Here is a 15,730-nt window from a genome sequence, read left to right as displayed (position 1 = left end):
GTTTAAAGGGGAACATTAGTGGTAGGTTAATGATATTTGATATACAGTTGTATTAGCATTGGAACATCTCTTCCATTAAGATGATTTGGCTCTGCCACCTTAGTCATAGTCTCAAGACTCTCAACATGTTTTGCAGCTGTTAAGTACAAGTTAATCAATATACACCAATAAAGTTTTTTGACCCTGCACCTTAAGTCATGGTTTATAGATTTTAAATGTTTTGCATAGTTTACATAAATAAATGTTGATCTTCTTACTTCAATGTTTGCATTATACTATCTAAATTACAAAAAGAGTGATGTAACAGTTTGTTTACTAATGAATAAACTAAAAAAGATATAGAAGATTCCTCAGAAAATTAAACAATACCTTGACCAAAAAGACCAAATCTCCATAAAACATGGCAGGTAAGACTAAAGATTGAGCAACATTTACCCCCCTCAATAAGGTCGGACTCAAATGCTTTAGAAGGATAGGAAGTTTCTGTTCCAATACTGCCATTTGTTCATGGCAAGTAAAACTTTGGTAATATCAAGAGGACAAGATAGAGGCAATACAGATGGAACATATTTGTAGCCACGTTACACAGATATTTCACAATTTTCACCCAAATCAGAGCATCTGTAAAATTTACCCAGGAATGACATCAACTTAATCATTTAGAACCCTTGATTCAATAGCATTGTCAATATAATGGAATTTGATGGGACTGTCATACAAATGAGAGGTTTAAAAGCACTATAAAACCAGATTCAATCCATTTTCTACATAAGAAAATGCCTGTGCCACGTCAGGAATATGACAGTTGTCCATTCGTTTGATGTTTTATCTTGATTTTGACATTTGATTAGGGATGTTCAATTTTTTTTTTAATTTTCCTCGGAGTTCAGTATTTTTGTGAGCTTTCCTGATGAAGGTAAATCCATAAAGCACTTGGGTCATACCAAATTTATAAAATGTTATTTTCAGTTAAGAACTTTTAGTCACAAAAAGAGGTATACATACGTAAAAGAGCTGATGGATGACTGTTTTTAAGTAGGAGGGAATTTTAGATTTTATTAAAGGATTTAGCTTTTACCTTGATTTTCAAAAATCTTTCCAATGTTACCTCTCTAGTTTCAAACAAGTGAAACAGTGAGCTTCTGCTCACTGTTGATACCCCAGCCCAAATATTTTGGTAAACAGCGAGCTGTTGAGTGATGAATCTGCAAATATATTACACTGTATAGCTGACTTATCTAAACCCTGAAACTAAATTTCAGAAATCCTTGTATTGTGGTTCCTAAGAAAAATGTGACGAAAATGTTTAACTTGGCCATCATGTGTAAAATGATACAAGTCTTCGGTAAACAGGAAGTTGTTGAGTGATGAACCTGAAAACGAATCACACGGTATAGCCGTCTTATATTAACCCTGAAATCAAATTTCAGAAATTCTTATATTGTAGTTCCTAAGAAAGATGAGATGAAAATATTTATGGGACTGACTGAAGGACAGACAGAGGTAAAACAGTATACCACAACTTTTTTAAAGCGGGGGTATAATTAACATATTATTTTCTTTCATTTTCTATATGACTGCCATTACTGATTTCTCTGAAATCACTTGGTGTTTTCATGGTATTAAATGATTGGTGCCTATTCCATATCCAGATGCAAGAACGAAATATATAGGTTCTACCACTGTATTGAGTGTGATACCACATTTGTCCACTCTAACCAGCTAAATTTCAAATTTGAAGCTGAATGTTTTAAATATTTAAAATTCATAAGTTGAGAAATATCTTATTACACAAATTCGGTGGTGAAATCTGTTTTTTTATGAATCCCACGACAATCTTATCATCCTTTTCCTTTGATCTGCAAAATTGCAAAATATGCGTTCTTTTTATGCAAGTCATCAGCATGTTTGCCTTATTTTTTTTAACCAATGAATGAAATAATATCAAACAAGCAACACATTGGTTATACAAATGGAATAACCGGTCAGGGAAATTATAAATTAGCTAGAAACTAAAGAAATACATATCAGAGCATGTTACGGGGTAAATAGATATATACAATCTTTACCACTTTCATGTGTCAGATTCTTAAAATGTTAAGCCTCCAGATTATAGACTGACACTATAGTAAGACATGTTACCCTATCTGGACACTTTATTCTGTCTCTAAACCAATCAGTCCTTTGGTCCTATTTTTTAAACTTGATAAAGAAGCAGCAATTACAAACTTTTTAAAGTCTTGTTCACATGTAGGGTTTTGTATCCACATTTGTCAATGGAGGTAAATGCTAAGCAATGCATGGATAGATATTGTAACAACTGAATAAAAACTTGAAATAAGCTAGAATTAATACCGGTAATTAAAAGTTGGAACACAAAGTTTCTGTTTCACTGTCATGAATTGTCATAATGTACAATATGCTTTATTCATTTCTTCATACAATTGGATCATAAAAAATACAAAAATCTTATTAACTTTTTTCATAAGTAAACAATTACTTTCACAGATAAGTATTTTAAAAAAAGTTGCAACAAACTTTAAACTGTTGTAAATAAAAAGTTGACATACAGATGTCATAACAGATCATATAAACAACAACAGTGTAATAAATTTTTATAAAATAGTGTAAATCTTATAATAAACTAGATATCATTGAGATGGGAGCCATCTCTGTGGGCCCCGCTGTGAATAATGTGCATTAAAAAATTGTATCTTTACCATAGGACATGGGTTTGTCAACTGAAATCAAAGTTTTTGACCTTGACCTTTGACCTAGGAAGTTGTAAATAAATTATGACACACCCTTTGGTGTTGGTTTATAAACATGTCAAGTATAAACTTTGAAATGATAACGGTTCTCAAGATATAGAGCGGACACGATCTTTACCATAGGACATGGGGTTGTCAACTGAAACCAAAGTTTTTGACCTTGACCTTTGACCTAGGAAGTTGCACATAAATTATGACACACCCTTTGGTGTTGGTTTATATACATGTCAAGTATAAACTTTGAAATGATAACGGTTCTCAAGATATAGAGCGGACACAATCTTTACCATAGGACATGGGGTTGTCAACTGAAACCAAAGTTTTTGACCTTGAACTTTGCCCTAGGCAGTCGTTCATAAATTATGACACACCCTCTGGTGTTGGTTCATATACATGTCAAGTATAAACTTTGAAATCATAACGGTTCTCAAGATATAGAGCGGACACGATCTTCACCACAGGACACAGGGTTGTCAACTGAAACCAAAGTTTTTTGACCTTGACCTTTGACCTAGGAAGTTGTACATACATCATGACACGCCCTCTGGTGGTGGTTAATAAACATGTAAAGTTTAAAGTATAAAATCATAATGGTTCTCTAGATATGGAGCGGACACAAAGTGTTACGGACGGACGGACGGACGGACAGACTGATCACTATAGGGGACCGGCCAATGGCGGGGCCCTAAAAAATCTTTTATGTTAATTCAAATCTAACAGTAATCAGAGATGCACCTAACAATGATAAATGCCTGACCTTCATAGTTTAACACCCAAAATGTTTATATTGAAACAACAAAGGTGATTTAATATACATAGCACCAACACTGTTGAACCACCTTATTTATGAATTAAATTTAAATCCAAAATCGGAAATCCCAAATATTAGATGAAAAATAAAAATGTTTTGAACAATAACATATAAATGGAATCTTAGATTTCTTTCCTATTGATGTAGTTGCATTTATTATCAGCAGAAAGTGCAAAGTCCATATTTTTATATGAGACTCAAAAACTCTTATTTCATTAGAAAACAAAGTTTACATAAATGTACCAGGTAGAGGAAGGTGATTCAGTCTCTAGTTTCTGGTCACTGGAGCAAAATGGTTTTATCAGTAACCAATATGACAGAACTTCTGGTCATTCCAAATAAATTTTCAAAAATTCAAAAAGGAATGAAAAAAGTGTTCATAACTACCTGAATCAAATAGATATTCAATCCACATTATTTCTTTTCTGAACAAAATTAATAAAATAAAAGCTTTAAATATGACGCCTCAAAATATGTTTAACAAAACTTAGAACACTTGTGTGTACATGATACCACATTTAGCATGAAGAATGGTTTGTGTAAGCAACATAAGAAAACTGCAAAAATTTACACTTGGCACACATACTAAGGTTAGAAAGTTATATTGGAATGTCAACCTACTTTTAATATGATGACTGTTTAAAGTGTAACAAACACTTTCTTTATTTATTTAGTTATACGTGTAGTATAAAAATAATCATGCAACTATATAACTAACATTGAGAAAATATTCAAAGGAAAAACATTAGAAAAGTCCAGATAAGTATGATCTTAAGTCTTAGAGTTGTTATTCACCCATAAGTATGTCAACCAGGACAAAACATAAAAGTGTCTGTAACTCATTCAACATTTGTAGGAATGACAGAAAAAGTCTTGATGATTGTTGTTTTTCAAAGGACAGACAAAGTTTAACTATGCCCTGGTCCCCGTCAACTGTTTAATGAAATTTAGAATAAAAATAACAAGATCATTCCTTTAGCCAATCTAATAAGTCAGGAGTGTAATATGAGATGATGATATCAGCACCAGCTCTCCTCATACTTGTCAGAACTTCTAGTAATGTGGTCTTCAGATTAAAAGCACCAGCCTTAGCACCATGGTATAACATTGCATACTCTCCTGACACTTGGTAAATAGCAAGTGGATGGTTAGGATACTGAAAACAAAGCAATGCTGATTATTTTCTTTTCTGTACTATTTAATTAATATAATAAACATTTATAAGAGAATGGTAGTTATTTATTCCGCATTAACAGCTAGTAAAAGACTTTTATTGTCTACCATAAAACCAATAAAAACATAACAACAAAAAACAAAAAAAATATTGTATGCAACATTTTATATAAAAAGTTACATGTAAGCCAATCAAAACCTAATTCAAAGATGCAAAATTTTGTACAACTGCACATAGTTTGAAAGGTTTGAATACAATCTACTTTATAATGATTCAAATATCCACAATGGAATACTTTGATGGGTAAAATATTTGACAGCTCTAAATCATACTTGTATCTTTTTTGTTGATGTGCAGTTACAAATATCACATTAATATCAAATAATTTATAACACATTGCATCCAGTTTGCAAAATAAGTGAGTAAATTTATATGTCTGCTTTAAAATAGTATTTACCTTTGTCTTAACCATCTTGACAACATCTAGATAAGCCAGACCAGGTTTTACCATCAAAATATCTGCACCTTCTTGTACATCACGATCCTGGATTGGAGAAAGAATTGGTTGATCACATGAAATTAATTTAGATTTTCTTTTAAACAAAATCCAGTAATAAACTTTGTGTCTTTCTATGTTGTGATGTTACACTATTGTTTTAGATAAGTGTGAAAGTTGGTACCTATTAAAAGTTTTAAACCCGCTGCATTTGTTTGCACCGGTCCTAAGTCAGAAATCTGATGTTCAGTAGTTATTGTTTGCTGATGTGGTTCATAAGGGATTCTTGTTTCTTGTTTAAATTAAGAAATAATTCATGGAAGCCATAGAGTGTTGGAAATTTACACATGGCCTGGGCAGTGATATTCAAATGTTATCCTGAGCGTTAGCAAGGGATAAAATTAACGAATATTATGGCCCAGGCCATGTGTAAATTCCAACAATCTATGGCTTCCATGAATTATTTCGATTCTAATAGGACAAATATGGTCATTAAAAAACTGAAGCGATGGTAGGAATGCGGTGTGCGTGGCTGTTCTTTTTTTACTCCCGGTTCAAACATTCATAAAATCTGTAGCTTGCATGGATTGTTTCGTGAATAACAGCTAGAAAAAAAATTGTTTAATTCTTTAAATTCTCAAACCCAACATTTGTCATTTTCAATTACATGTTTTTCTCGTAAGCTACCGTCAAATCCAAAGTTGACATTTCGTAACTAAGGAGCCGCCATGTTATCTTGCTGAAATCAGTAAATATGCAAAAAATGCAATAGAATAGAAAATAAAACAAAAGCTACCTTACAAATCAATTTTAATACAATATTATACGATTTTCGATGGTACACGTATCAGAAAACGTTCAACTGTAGCGTTTTCATTTGTATGACATCATGTTTTGAAATGACTAAAATGCGTCAAAAACATTAAAAGACTTTCGCGGAATTTTATTTTTATTTTTATTTTGTTGATTTCTCCGAGCTCTTGTGCATTACTTCTTTTTATTATGCATCCGAATAAGAATAAAAGTTATTTTGTCTTTTTTAAACTACAATTTTTAAAACAAAAAAATCGGCAAATGGTTTGCAAATAGGTTCCAATACATGTAAATTTACGTGGGAAGTATATTGTAACAGCCATTATTATGTATATTTCTGAGTCTGCGCTAAGTATAGATATATGGAGAATTTTATCACGGTGTTGTTTACAAAGCGAAAGAAGCACGTCATATTAAAATATAGATTAGACCATTGGTTTTCCTGTTTGAATGGTTTTACACTATTCATTGTTGGGACCCTTTATAGCTTGCTGTTTGGTGTGAGTCAAGGCTCCGTGTTGAAGAGCGTACTTTGACCTATTATGATTTCTTTTACAAATTGTGACTTGGATGAAACGTTGTCTCATTGGCACTCACTCCAAATCCTCTTATACCTATTTAACTTGTAAATTTATGTTGTTGTTGTTATTTGTGTACCCTCAAAAGATAAACATTATCAATGTTCTATAAAAATTAGGTCACAGTCAGATGAGTCATGCCAGACAGACATATATACCTTACAATCATTCCATACACCAAAATATAGTTGACCTATTGCTTGTATTACATTGTATCTGATAAACTGACATAATTACTATAATAAAATTGAGAATGGAAATGGGGAATGTGCCAAAGAGACAACAACCCGACCATAGAAAAAAACAACAGCAGAAGGTCACCAACAGGTCTTCAACGCAGCGAGAAAATCCCGCACCCGGAGGCGTCCTTCAACTGGCCCCTACACAAATATATACTAGTTCAGTGATAATGAACGCCATACTAATTTCCAAATTGTACACAAGAAACTAAAATTAAAATAATACAAGACTAACAAAGGCCAGAGGCTCCTGACTTGGGACAGGCGCAAGAATGTGGCGGGGTTAAACATGTTTGTTTAAACATAATACCTATGTCTCACATACTAGGACTTTCATCTCAAGCAAGACAAACATTAAATGAGCTCTTATTAGCTTGTATGGCTCGTTGACACATCATCACTCTCTGGATTCATATACAACTACCTCTATTTCTATTTCCCAAACTCAGTTAAACTCATGTGTTTGATGTTTGTTCTTCTAATGAACTTAATAGTTGATATGTTTGATAAGAGAATACCACATGACTACATATTTAACAAACTTAAGGCAGAGTTAGCATTTTTGAAATCATTTGATCAGTTAATATTTTGGTGGGCAACCAATGTCAGATTTTGAAGGAAGATATGACTAGACTTTTTCTTACAAATATATACTTTTAGAAATTGAAAAGAAAACCCTTCAAGAGGACTCTTGCCAATTTCCTGGTACTGTCAGGGTGTGCTCAAGGTTAAAGTTTATTTTCAAGAAGAAAAACAGCAAATGATAATTCTGGCAAAACGTTGTGATGTTGAATTTTGTCTTCAGCTGGACCTTTGACTCCTGATTATAGTGATACTGAACTAAGTCATCCTTTTTCTCATAAAAGTATTTTACAATATCATAAACATTTCTTGAAAATAATAGACTTACAACAGCTCTCTCTGCTAGACCTGATGAACCTGGAGGTAACTGATAACACTTCCTATCACCAAATGCAGGAGCTGACTTTGCTGCATCTCTATAATTTAATTAAAGTTAAAAAAAATAAACACCATAACTATATTTTTTTTACACTTTCTACACAAAAATTCTTACAGGGGTCTGTAGGTACCAGGTAGACAGTTGAAAAGCAAATTTCTGCCTCTGTCCAATATACTCTTATTGTCCAAAGACGGTCAAAATTCTCACCCTTCATCATGGTTGACACATTTTACAGAGACTACATTCAACATAAATTGTTAATTTTTAACTCATCCTAAATATGGATGAAACAGGTACAATTGGACATTAAGCAAACCATCAATCAATACTAAAAATCAAGTCTAAACTATTATTCCACCTCCCATTCCAACTTAAACTTCATTCAACTCATACTGCAAGCTTGTTTAATACAAAAATAAGGTAAAATTGCTAATGACATCTCTCCAACAGACCAAATGATGTTGAGACAAATAAATTAAGTTCATCAAAAACAACAGTAATGTAAGTCCACAATTTCCAAATCCTTGATTCAATTTGGAATACATTGTACAAGCATATTCATATAGGAATCCTGTAAAAGTAACTTAGATTAAAAACAATATACAAGGAACCGAAATCTTGCTAACTGTCAATTTAAATAATGTTTTAAAACCAAGCAGTATAATATCAATAAAAAAAAGCATTTCAGTTTTATATTACATAGAATATTAAGAACATTTATTGCTTTGCCTTCCAAAAAACCAGGAGATATCATCAAATACCATAATGCAGATAAAAAGTCTAAGTGCCAGCGATAGTTAGGTTAACATGGAAATATCGTTATACATTGTGAAAAAAACACTTTATTATAATTTATTTACACTATACCTAAACGGTCCATAGAACGATGATGCAAATTTTGCACTATAACTCATTACTGTAACTGTATTTCCCAAACCATTGTCAGCAAGGATTTGTTTAATTGCACCAACTCTTCCATCCATCATGTCTGATGGAGCTATTATCTGACAACCTGAAGATAAAAACATAACAAGTTTTAGCTTTCTAAAAAGCTATGGACTGTTCCGCTCTACACTAATTTAAGGTTATATGTGTGCATGTGGTTGTTAAATTAGTATTGGAAATGTGGAATTTTTAGATATTGATTGATATAAAATGAATGTACTTTAACCATGTTAACAGTGTGCGTTATACACCCATGCTTTTCAAAAATTTAAATTTCTTGTTGAAAATTAAAACAATTATAAATTTAGACATGACTCTTGAGGTGTGCCTTTCTGGAGGTGTGCCTATATTGTAAGAAGTTATAAAATACAGATAATGGATTTTTGTAAACATTGTATAGGAACATTGTTTAGCAAAGCAAATCATACAAATTGCAGAGTAACAAAGCAACTATTTCAATATTGAATTTATCTGTGAAATGTATGCATAATAAAACGAACATGAATTAATGACAGTTGATCGGAACTGATATACACATAGTTAATTTTCTGTCATTTGATGTCTTATCCTGGACAAGAAAAGTCTGTAATTCTTTATCTCATTTAAGCAAATAGCTGTTGCTGTATCTCAGCCTCATTATAATGCAACCAATCAGAATCTATACGTGATGAGTAATTTATTCAAGATGGAGTGTATTTCGACTGAAACTAATAGCTCCGCACCGTGATGCGAAGCAAACATGCATTGCTACTTTCTTACTAATATATAGTTAGAATATAAGTGAACCAATACCTGGAGTGGTGATTGTGTGGTAGGGTAAAAACGAGTGGATACCGCTAGGTATTCACAGTCATCTTAAAAATATGAATATGTCAACAATAAAGACAACAACACTCAAGTCTTTACCACAAAGTATTTGTTTACTCGGTCTACATGTTTCGCCTAGTAGATAGGCATCATCAGGACAATTATACAAAGAAATATGACAGTGAAGTATGAATCTTGCGGTTTAGCGGTTTAAACTGAAGTGTAAGTTACATAATAGTAGTTATGGTGACGTTATATAAATAGAAAGTGAAAGTGAAAGTAAATTAAAATAGAAAATATATAAATAGAAAAGTTAGTTCTGGAAGCTCTAACAGATTCAACATCAAACCACAGCTTTAATCATTAACACAACTCATAATTAAATATTCACCGATCTACCACTATTTTAATTTCCAAAATGTGCGACGATCATTCACTTCGCACCATTACCGACACAATTGGAAGCAGCAACTCGAGGTTCCCAGAGCGAAGCCAGTTGACTGTACGGAATGACTAGTGATGTCTTGTCCAATTTGGAATTCACTGTCATGATTATTAGATAACCACAACGTACAATACCACCAAAGACCTCCAATGAGATTAACTACACAGAACAGGATAGATGTCAACCACACGAGATGCTGTTACCATTCAAGAAAACACTAACTTTTCTATTTATATATTTTCTATTTTAATTTACTTTCACTTTCACTTTCTATTTATATAACATCACCATAACTACTATTATGTAACTTACACTTTCGGTTAAACCGCTAAACCGCAAGATTCATACTTCATTGTCATATTTCTTTGTATAATTGTCCTGATGATGCCTATCTACTAGGCGAAACATGTAGACCGAATAAACAAATACTTTGCAGTAAAAACTTGAGTGTTGTTGTCTTTATTGTCGACATAATATATAGTTAATTATGATGTTTTATAACCTTTTCCTATTGTATGTCATGTATGTAGACCTCTTTACTTTACAATTAAGTTATGTACACCATTTAAGAACATATATGCTAGAAAATCAAAAACACACTTATCTAAATGTATCACCTATATCAGAGTACATCATTAAAACAAAATCAGTTACCTGCTTTGGCATAGGCCAAAGAAATCTCAGCCAATCTTTTTATGCTGGCATCATTATCAATGCTTCCATCTTTTCTCAGTATACCTGAAAAAAACATCATTCATCTGCTTTAATAGGTTGTTGTAGCATCAAGAGATATACTGTGGGTTCATTAATATTCGTTGAACACTAATTTTCGTTGATTTCGTGGGTACAGGTTCAAAACAAATTTAAATTTTCAACAAATTACAAATTTTCTAAAGGAATGTATGCAGACATTGCAAAAACCACGAAATTAAATATCCACTAATATGCAAGTTTACCTCAATCCAGGAAAATTGGTATTCATGAAAATAAATGAATTCACAGTAACTCACTGTATCAGTTATTTAGTTTTGATATAACCCAAGTTAGTTTACTTGTCTTAGTTGATAAGGAAATTCTACAACAAAATATAGAATAATTATTTGAACTGCAATACTGCTTATAAATACATAATGCAAATGTTATATGCAACTCTGTCAAGCTTAATTCGATTCCAATGTAAACTAACTTTGTGTTGACCAACTGGTGGCCTATAGATGTAGGTTATATGTACCTTTTTTTATTGGGTTGCTGTCTCACTGGTGTTTACCATAAAATTTTATACTCATTCCTTATATGTAGAAGTAGCAAGATATTTTATATTGACAACTTTTGTGAATAAAGCCTCCAAATGTATTGTGAAGAACTGACAAATTTAGGATGTCTCTATTAATTCAAAAAGAGTGGAAAATATGATATTAAGAAAAAAACAATTTAAGTCACAAAGTTTTTTAAAGGAATATAAAACGAAAATAAAAACTAAGTTTTATCATTACTTTTCATAAAAATCAGGGCAATATCTTGAAGATTACATTAAGTAGATGTGGTATGAATGCCAATCAAACAACTCTTCACAAGCAACCAAATAACACAGAAACTAAACACTGAATCAGAATCATATAAAGTATTGGAAAGACTTCAGATGGAAGTGCTGGTTTACAATTTAAATATTTGATTGTTTAAATCAATCATATTTAAACAAAGGAATTGAACAATATATAAATCTTTTCCCATACAAGATGGATTGAATAATAATTGTTGTTTATATACCGGTAACACTAATTTTTATATCATTGAGCATCACAGTGAGTCAGGGGAGACAATTCTCCATTTTCTATCAAATGATTAGCTTTAACTACATAAATAGTTTTATTTTTGGATCAGAACAACTGAACCAAATGAATTTCATACTGTTGTCAACATACCACAATGTCCATGGCTGGTGTATGGACACAGGCACACATCACATGCCACCATTAAACTAGGAAACCATTCTCTAAGCTTTCTTGTAGCTATGATGGCTGGTGTATTTGAACTATCTGCACTGGAACCAGCATCATCCTTATAAATTAACATGCATTTTATTATTTTAGCTTGATTTTAGTAAATATTGCAAGCAGTTCAAATATATATCCAAGGATTTATATCAAAACAAAATCACACTTAATTTATCCTTAAAAGAAAGTAATGTACCGTCCGTGTACACTTATACAAATTGTAATACTTAACAATCAGTGGCAAATATTTGGTGCTTATCAGAAATGAAAATGACTTAAAAAAATAAATCAATTTGATACGCTCTACAAAGTGAATTAACTTAGATGAAGGTTTGAAGATTTGGACTCCTAAAGGAAAAAATAAAGCATGTTCGATGATTTTTGGTGAACTAGGGTCTTTGATATGTTTTATAATTTTTTTAAACATGATAAGGCCACACCAATTTAATTTCTTGTTCTACGGATTTTTGGACTCCAAAATTTGGGGCGAGCGAGCAATTTGAAAATTTTAATAAAAAAATATTTAATTTGCAAATTTTTGAGTCGAAGCTTGAAAAGTAAAGGCGAGCGATTATAATTTTTTTTTGTAAACATAAAATAGTAGGTTTTGACAATATTAAAGCTTGATTTATCACTTGTACTTTGACATTTCTTTAATTTCTGAAGTATTTTTTCCCTGTTCACCAAGAAATAATTAAATCTGGTCTATGTATGTGTGACTGACAATGAGACAATTCTCCATCCAAGTCATAATCAGTTTGGGGACAACCCCTTAATGTTATAAATATCCCTTTTACATGTTTTATGAGGGATCAATATAAGTTATAATATATTTGTTTGTACAAAAGGGCTCCTATTTTCTCAAAGAACTATATATCTTTCTGGTATTAAATGGTCAAAACATGTCCAAGAATTTTGTGTAATATTCCTGGACTTTAACCATGTTAACACATTTACTTTAACAGTTTAATATTATTCAAAATAAGTGGACCCCTCTTTTAGCATGTTTAGAAAAAGTTGTTTAAAATATGGTGTAACTCTTCTCTTTTTGAGTACAAAATTCTTAGTTTTCAAAGGTTTTGTATAGAAGAACTATACAAGTCCTTGGTATTTCAATTTTCTTTTTTACATCAGTAAAATGACCCCTTGTCTGAGTGAGGGCTGTTCTCAACCTGATAATAACAAACACAGGTCAAAGTACGGCCTTTTACACAGGGCTTTGATACAGACCAAACAGCAGGCTATAAAGGATCCCAAAATTATTAGCGTACACAATTCGAACAGGAATACCAACGATTTAATTTATATATCATGTATATCCAAACGGGAAAATACCAATGAACAACATCAACAAATGATAACTGCTGAACGACAGGCCCCTCAATCAATCAGGACAGGTGTATAAACATGCAACGGCTGTGGATAGTTTTGTTTCGCCAGCATACAATATAATTGCAGTTGAAGGCAAATCCTTCAGAAGTTCTTTGTACTTTATTCTAACAACGAACATTTTTTGATAGGGAATATAAGTAAGGGGGAAAGTAACCAATTTTTTGTTCTTCACTGTTATAAATTTATATCGGAGCACTCCCGCTTTGGATAAATAGGTTTCATGCTGAAACAAATATTCTCACAGATATTTACAAAGTGTGGTGGGGTGCTTTCATGTTTAAAATCGTTATATACAGGTTAGACTGATTTTAAAAACAAATGTTGATATCTTATTATAATATTTACAACAACAAAAAACGGTGCGGGAAATGGACATGATTACATTTCCGGATGCGGGAAGCGGGAATATAAAAAAAAATTATAAAAATCTGTTTTGAAAAAAATAGGTGCGGGCGGGTCCGTCGAACAAGGAATCATATTGGTGTGGCCTAAAGTGAATTTTATAAAACTACACAAACAGTTTTAATCATGCCACTTTCTATATGTGCCTGTCCAAAGTCAGAGCATGTAATTCAGTGGTTGTCATTGGTTGATGTCTGTCATATTTGTTTTTTATTTAATCATGTTAATAGTTTTGTCATAAATCAGGCCTTTGTTGTTTTTGTTTTAAATTGTATCACATTTTGTTATGTTGGCTCATTTAATAGCAGACTATACAGTTGTCATGGTATTGGTTTTGTATATTGATGAATGCCATACAGTCACCCATAGCTGCTTTGTTTGGACTTTGTTGGTTAGTTGTCTTATTGATCATTACACATCTCCTTATTTATTATATCTGGAACAGAATGCTCAGCTTTGCAATTCACAAAATCTGGAGAAAAAAAAATGAAGTGGAATGACCAAAGTAGATTCATTATCCATACCTTTGGCAATTTACTCGGAACACCAAATATCAGTACAGTTTTAAGGCCTTTGGCTACTAGTGGTTCCAAGGCATTCTTGAGTGTGTTAACACCATATCTTGATTGGCCAGGCATGCTGGTAATTTCTTGTACAGTGTCATCATCATCTCTGCAAATATATAATTGATTTAAAATAATGATTTAATGAAGGAATCTGATGTTCAGTGGTTGTTATCTGTTTATGTGGTTCATACATGTTTCTTGTTATTATATAGATTATACCGTTGGTTTTCCTGTTTGAATGTTTTACACTAGTAAGTTTTGGGTCCCTTTATAGCTTGCTATTTGGTGTGAGCCAAGGCTCCTTGTTGAAGGCAGTACATGTACTTTGACCTATAATGGTTTACTTTAAAACTTGTTACTTGCATGGAGAGTTGTCTCATTGACATTCATACCACATCTTCCTATATCTATTAATATCTTTCTGACAATTTGCTGCAATGTTGGTTTACTTGCTAGCTCAAAACAAAATTATGTGTATAGGAGTAACCAGATTAATAATGTTATAAAGAGAGAATTATACTTCAGATCAGCAAGATTAAGATTTTTCAGGTCACTAGCTATTTTCTAGTATTCAAACACTTTAACTGAATCACAGTTGAACAGAGAATAAAATATCACAAGTTTGTGATGACATTTAAGTGCATCAAAAATTATGCCCCATCATATCTCACCAACAAGTTTCATTAGGTGTCGGACATAAATCTGTCACCAAGGTCCAGAGCACTGTTAGATAAGGGGGAGCTAACTGATATGTGCTCGAAACCAAGGGACAGGTGGTCAGTCTATTGCTATACTTAATGTTCTGATAGGTATAACTAAAATGCAAGGAAGTTTTTTTTTATTTCTATTTACATTTCTTATCCATATCTTTTAATCAACATGTTTTGATATGTTAATTTGAAGTAAGAGTCCCAATATATTATGCGGCTTTTTCCAAGCCACTTTTAGCTTGGTCACAAATCCATACCCCTTGAGAAGTGTTGTTCGAGGAAACCTCATACTCCCTAATCTAAAATTCCCGAAAGAGTCTGTTCGATCTGGGTTGGATCTCCCTTTTTTCATTTATAATATATATATTAATCATGGGCATTAAAGTTTAATAACCTTATTCAGATATTTATATGGTATAAATTCTTGAAATTCATGTAAACATGGAAATATGATATGTCTTTCTTATTTTATTGATCTAGGTTAATAATTCAGCCTTTGATTAATTACAGAAAACTGTTCAAACACACCTTTTGTACAAATTTTAGCCTGGAAACCTGGCCCAATCATACTCCGTCGATGTAGCGGAGCTAATCAGTAGCCAGGACCCCAGGCTAGTACAAATTTC

General features: G+C 32.2%; 1 protein-coding gene across 1 annotated transcript; it reads right to left on the bottom strand.

Annotated features, from left to right (window-relative positions):
• Positions 1–3,466: 3,466 nt before the first annotated feature.
• LOC139512166 (delta-aminolevulinic acid dehydratase-like) lies at positions 3,467–14,527 on the bottom strand. Its single transcript, XM_071299572.1, has 7 exons — positions 14,353–14,527; positions 11,963–12,098; positions 10,695–10,778; positions 8,711–8,855; positions 7,793–7,880; positions 5,214–5,300; positions 3,467–4,738 (listed from the first exon to the last, which is right to left on the bottom strand). Exons 1-7 carry the CDS (start codon positions 14,464–14,466, stop codon positions 4,550–4,552), a joined length of 843 nt encoding a protein of 280 aa, XP_071155673.1. The 5' UTR covers positions 14,467–14,527; the 3' UTR covers positions 3,467–4,549.
• Positions 14,528–15,730: the final 1,203 nt, after the last annotated feature.

The sequence above is a fragment of the Mytilus edulis genome, chromosome 2, assembly GCF_963676685.1.
Source record: "Mytilus edulis chromosome 2, xbMytEdul2.2, whole genome shotgun sequence".
NCBI lineage: Eukaryota > Metazoa > Mollusca > Bivalvia > Mytilida > Mytilidae > Mytilus > Mytilus edulis.
The sequence above is the reverse complement of the archived record's forward strand: the minus strand, read 5'-3'. Positions and strand labels throughout refer to the sequence as shown.